The sequence below is a fragment of the Urtica dioica genome, chromosome 12 (assembly GCF_054948205.1).
Source record: "Urtica dioica subsp. dioica isolate 48M chromosome 12, U.dioica_male_clone48M_v1_H2, whole genome shotgun sequence".
NCBI lineage: Eukaryota > Viridiplantae > Streptophyta > Magnoliopsida > Rosales > Urticaceae > Urtica > Urtica dioica.
Window position 1 is genome coordinate 10024329 of NC_142767.1, and position 6333 is coordinate 10030661.

Below are 6333 nucleotides of genomic sequence, written 5' to 3' on the forward strand. Positions count from 1 at the left end.
TTATCAAAAGTTGTCAAAATTAATCAGAATTACTTGAAATTAAGGGCAACATCAACTACAAAAAAAGTAACTTATTTTCAAATAATTCCCATGAAATATTCAAAAGTCATCGAAAGTTATCGTAATAATCGGAAGTCATCGTAACGAATGAGAATTAATCGAGATAAATTTTAATTAAACATCTATTCCTTTTGTAGTCACCGTTGTTCAAACGAGTTGATGTTTCCCTTAAGCTTGATTAATTCTGATCCATTCCGATTAATTCCGAAAGCTTCTTATTATTTCTGATTAATTCCAATCCTATTATTTTCGATCAATTCTAATGATATTCAATATAGTTTTTTCAATGATAGAATTGAAATATATATATATATATATATATATATATATATATATATATTATTTTAAAAAATCATCGGAGATCATAAAAAATCATCGGATATTGTCTGAAATTGTCAGAAGAGTGATGTGATCTCACATGCAAAGAAACAAAGGCGCTTCAAGGAGCCAATTCCGAATTCAAGAGTTGAAGACTTCAAAGAAGAGTTTCATGGCTTAAGCAAAGATGAATGGAAGAAATACAAAGACGAGAGCAAGGAAAATGGGTATCGAAGAAGAGGAGAACTTATTCACGTCATTCAAGCTGTTATTGAAGAAGACTTTTATTTGTTATTTTCGTAGCAAAAAATAATGGGTTAAGTTGTAGTCTTTTTAAAGTGTTTTTGTGATTTATTTATGTTAAATGAAGCCCATATGTGTTAGATATTAAGTTAGCCTTTTAATTTTAATGTTATTATGCCTAAATAATGTATTCCAAGCCCATTTAAGTTAGGGTAATCAGGAACTCCGAATTTGCTTTATATTTTCATTATTTAAAGAGGTTTCATGAATGAGAAAGGGAGACTACGTTTTTTTTTATAAAAAAGTGTGAGAATTCTCTTTGTTTCTTGAAGAAATTTTTGAACTTATCAAGGTATTTCTTGTGGCGTTCATCCCCGACTTATCAAGCGAACTTACACATTCGTTTATGGCGTCCTCATTATTCCAAAGTTCGCGTCTCTCTAGGCGTTGGGTCGCGGAGTCATCGAACTTGAGATCCTGGTTTGCGAAGGCACCAACATTGGTTCCGGGTCACCGTCACATTGTTGGCGTGGTTCGTATCAAAGAGTGGGAATCGGGAGATTTAGAGAAAGAGAGATATGAGAAAGTATTTGGAGAAGTAACTTACCTAAAAATGTGACAAAAGTTCAATCGTAGATGGTGTGTAACAAGCTCATTCTTGATATTTTGCTACGTGAAGTCTACAATTTCTTTTTCTATTTTTTTCCTCTTCCTAATCTGAAACTAAGGTTGTTTAAGGTTTTGTTTGGTAGTTAACTCAAAAAGTTTTTGTTTTCTATTTTCTAATTTTTGTAGTTGTACTGAAAAATTATTTTGCAGTTGTTTTCAAAAAGCTGTTTGGTACAGTTTTCATTTTTATTTTTGAGAAATTGAAAAAACTGAAAAAACTGTTTGATACAGTTTTCATTTTTGTTTTTGAAAAAATGAAAAAAAATGAAAACTATTTGGTACACCTATTGAAAAAATGAAAAAAAAATGAAAACTATTTGGCAGCGATGGTGAGGCTCGCTGGTGATTGAAGAAGATGGCCGGATTTTTTTTTTTTTTTTCAAGTCTTGCGCGTGGGTGAGGAGAAGGAGGAGAAAATAGAAGAATTTTTTTTTTCCAAAAACACCTTTTATTTGTTTTCAGTTTTCCTTACTCTTTTACAAAACAACTTCAAAATTTTTAAAATTTTTTTTCCGAAAACACAACCAAACGCAACTTTCCTTTTTTTGTTTCCAATTTTTTTATCTCGAAAAGTCAAAAACTCTTTTGCAGTTGAGAACCAAACACAACCTTAGTCTCTAGTTTCCCAACATTTAGGGCCAAAAACACTAGCAAATGGTAGGTGGGTCTCTAGAGAGGCTTGAAAATAAATCAAAGGCTTGACCACTAGATCAAACAACTCTGGAGTCTAGATCACAACTCCAATGCCGTATATTTCTAAATATAAATCACAAAAAGAAACCATATGAATTTTTGGAGGCCTTGATATGTAAAAGAAAATGTATAATTGGATAAATAAATAAAACTTGAATTGCAATGCAAGAAGCCAAAATCAGAAATAATTTTGTCACATTCCTTTTGGAAATATGAACAATTTTTTTTTATTATATGAAAAGCCTTTTATTTTGTACAGGGCCCAATATGGTATATAAAGATATGGACGAAAGAGCAAGGTGGGCATCTGGAATTAAAAAAAGAAAACCTGGCCAGAGGCTAAGAACTGAAACTCAAATATGCCACTACGATGCTCACTAACGGAACAGATATGTTGTCATCTAATACATCTGAGATCGGAAGCGATTCGACTATCGTCGCCACCATGGAAACCAGAGCCACTCTTTGCAGCGTCAATGGCCAATCCAATGTGAAATATCCCAGAGCTGAATAATAATACAATATCCTGCATTGTCAATGAAAAAAAAAAGAGCATAAATATGCAGTTCTATGTCAACCAGCACCAAGGAATTATTCTAAAGAGTTTGAAATTTCACCCAATGGAGACCAGAAGTCCGAATAGAAACATGGATATACTACCAACCCAACTCTTTCTTTTGTTGTAAGGAATCTTCGCAGACCCGAACTTACGACCCATTATATCAGCAATGCCTGAAGTAGTTTGGGAAAAGAGCTTTTAATACCTCAAATATATGGGTAAACAAGAAAAAGAAACAGAGATTGAAGTCGATATTTATCTGAGGTAGAGAAGTGTTACCATCTCCTCCGGACATCATCGACAGCGCGATCAGGCCTACGGGAGATTCCCGCCAAAAGACAAGTCCACACAATATTAACACAAGAACGTAGTACAATGGGCCTCTAAGCAACTCCCTGAAAATGGGATTGAAAAAGCAAGTCTTTGCAATGTTGTCGCGTATGAAGAGCCCTAATTCAGGGTGAGCATGGGAGAACTTACTCAGGATTTCCTTCTCGGGTCATGGATTTTATGAGCCCTTTGTCAGGGACTAGTTGAAGGCCATGGACGAGAAGCCTCGAGCAGTTCACGAGCGGGACCAATAAAGCGAAGTAGCGAGCGTTCATTGATGTGCTACTCTACCATTAAATCATCCAAAAGCATATGGTTATGGAATAATGAATTCACGTGGACCCGGACCCAAACAAACGCAAGTTTATGCTGTCCAAGTTCCACGGAGAAGAATAAAACACAAGGGGTACCTGAAAAGCGGCCAGGAAAGCATGAAGAGCAACCCGGACAATATGTGAACCAGCTTTCTGCTTAGGCTCTGCAAGCAAGGATATATACAGTAGAGATACCGCATAGCTGTATGTAAAACTCGGCTTTGTTGAAAAGTGCACTTTTCACAAAGATTAGCTGCAGTAAAGTCCACTGTATGTGCAAAACGAAACGAGGAAGTATATACTCTAAAACAAATTATTAAGGTTAAGGTTAGCTCCGTCGGCGTTGTTATAAAGTAACTGTAAAGCGACCTAGAACTCCCGCTTCAAATGTGCTCACGTGTTGGTTTAGCGTTGGGTCCAATTTCAGAAATGTAATTTTCACCTGGCTTTCGCCAGCTTTCCTTCATTAATAAAAATGTTTTCTTAATCTCTCACTTCAAGTAAAAGAAAAAAAAAAACTCCGTCTGAGACGAAAGAGGAAGTCAACTCAAAAGCCATGATTCAAAGTTTATTTAGTTTATCTTAATTCGCAAACTAATGGCCAGGGTAACCTTTATAGCGCTAGAGCTGGGTTTCCGTTGATACTAATCCAGTAAAAAAAAAAAAAAAAAAATTATGTTTTTTTTTTTTTTTTTTTTTTTTTAAGTAAAGCAAGGCTTGTACATCATGCTACGGACCACTCACATTCCTTACCAATATGTGAATGTGACGGTTTATGTCTAACGTGTTAAATTTAAACAAAAGTACAAATTCGACCCCACAGTCCACATCTCATGAGATGTGCTTTTTTTTTTTTTTTTTTTTTTTTTATCGAAATGAGGTGTTGTGTTCATTTTCTCTTCAGGGTGTGATAAACTGAAAGCTAGTACACAAATTCAACCTTGGTGTTATCCCATCAATCTCTTCGTGCATAATCTATTTTCTCTTCATCAGGTTTTCATTTAATATTAAGGAGAAATCTGTACTCTACTCAGTAGAGTGGGGAATATTTTCAAAGTTGCCACAAGAGACAAGAGTGTCAAAAATAAGTATGAGTTTCTCCACGATCGGTGGTCCTTAAGCGTTTTGGTTCATCCATTAACCTCGGTCGGTTTGTTGAAAGAGCTATTGAGTTGCTCGATTTGTAGTGTGGTCTATCTTTCGGTCATTGAAAGTTCACACACGATGTAAGTTCATCGGATTCTAGTTTTGAATCACTATCGTCTTGAGGTCTTATTCTTCTACGGTGAAAGATGTTGGGTATTTATACTTTTGGGTATTAAGCCCTTTATCTAATGAAATGCCTTGAGTTATTGTAAGAATGAGTATACCTCAAATTGGGACCTACTTACAATAGAGTTATGATCATCAAGAAAAAAAGACACACACACACCAACTTATTACTATTTTTCTCAAAGTCTTAAAGGATGCCATAGTTATTAATCTGACAATAAAGAGAGACAATGAAGACAAACTCGCTTATAAATAGGTTTAGACATATTTATAAATTTCAACAGATTCATTTTTTGAGTATCATTAAAATAAAATCTCACTACAAAAATTTAAAACACTTTTAACTTTTATTTATAATTTGTAGGATCATACTATATGCAGCTAGATTCTTTTATAAATCGAGTAATTAATGTGTTGAATTATTTGTTCCTAAAACGACTAAAATTCTACATGATTTCTATTTTGAGGACCACTTTGGTCAAAGTGACTCACACCTCTCAGGGACTACTTGCGTTGCGTTAAAACAACCTAAAAAAATATTCAAATCTAAATGAATGGCTCATAAACCCCTAAGTAACTACTGCTGATTTTGGGAGACATTTTTTCTATATATTATTTGTCGGAAAAGTATATTTGAGCTTTGGTTCCATTTCAAATCACCAAAATAATTCACAGGTTTATTCGGTTATTGGTATAGCAATTGTGTGGATGCGAAGAAAGAGACTATAATATCTACAGTAGCAAAGCAGCAGATATCAATGGGTCCTCCGAATGGACAAGCCAAGACGAGACAGCAACGATTTTAAGATAATAAAGCAGTAATCTTTTTCTTCTCTCTTTTTTTTTTTTTTTTTTCTTTTTTTGGGAATTTAACTCATTGAACCTGAATTCAAACAGATTCACATTACTCCCAAGCCTAGTTCCACAATTGAAATACAAAAAGTACAGAGAGAGAGACCTGTTTGATGAGATCTCGCTGGGCGAGAGAATCGAAAGTGTAGACGAGTCCGTACGCTCCGACGAGCACGGCCGCGGAAGCTCCGGCGTCGCGCGCGAGGTCTACGCCGCCGGAGACCGGAAATGCGCGCGTGGCGAACGGCGAGGGGTTCCGTGCACCGCGCGATGCAGGAGCCGGCGACGGTGTGAGGTAATCGGAGTTGTAGCGGCGGCGGCGGAGGGTAGGAAGACGGTGGTGGGAGAGGAGAGGGAGAGAGGTGTAAGGTTGGAGGAATAGGCTCATTGTAGCGGAACCCAACCCAAACGCCGTGACAAAGCTGAAACAAAACAAAATGTTAAGCAGACATTTTTTTTAGTCCGAAGATTATTTTGTAATTTGTCATTTTTGTATTTTGTCACTTGTGACACCGGAGCCACTGTCATCAATGCTGCCCGCTGGCTGGTGACTCTTTTTGTTTATTATTAATATTTTATGAATCAAGGGTCGTATGACTTTTATTTTAGAGTAAAGCTATTCAGCACCATTCACGAGTCTGAAACGATCCACTCACGGATTGATACGTGGATGTTCAGTGCCACGTGTCGATCCGTGAGTGGATCGTTTCAGATCGTGAATCGTGCCGAAAATCTTTTCTCTTTATTTTATGAATCAAGGGTCGTATGATTTTTCAAAGGGTAAAATTTTGACCAGGATTAATTTTTTTTAAAGTAATAAATTGCTTCGTAAAAAATTTTAGTCTTAGCTGACAAAAAAAATTTGAAAACGTAAATTTAGCTACTTTACCGAAAAGTTGAAACTTTAGGTATTTTATTAATCAATAAATTTCAAATGGCTATTTTGTACAATTTTTCTACTTTCAATAATATCGAGTTTATACCATTTGTTAAACTAAAATGATGAAATTATACTCTGAAATA

General features: G+C 35.6%; 1 protein-coding gene across 1 annotated transcript; it reads right to left on the minus strand.

Annotated features, from left to right (window-relative positions):
• Positions 1–2151: 2151 nt before the first annotated feature.
• VTE5 (phytol kinase 1 VTE5) lies at positions 2152–5847 on the minus strand. The gene is made up of 6 exons (XM_089604492.1): positions 5417–5847; positions 3283–3350; positions 3023–3154; positions 2822–2937; positions 2601–2715; positions 2152–2509 (listed from the first exon to the last, which is right to left on the minus strand). Exons 1-6 carry the CDS (start codon positions 5696–5698, stop codon positions 2323–2325), a joined length of 900 nt encoding a protein of 299 aa, XP_089460618.1. The 5' UTR covers positions 5699–5847; the 3' UTR covers positions 2152–2322.
• Between the last annotated feature and the right edge of the window lie 486 nt (positions 5848–6333).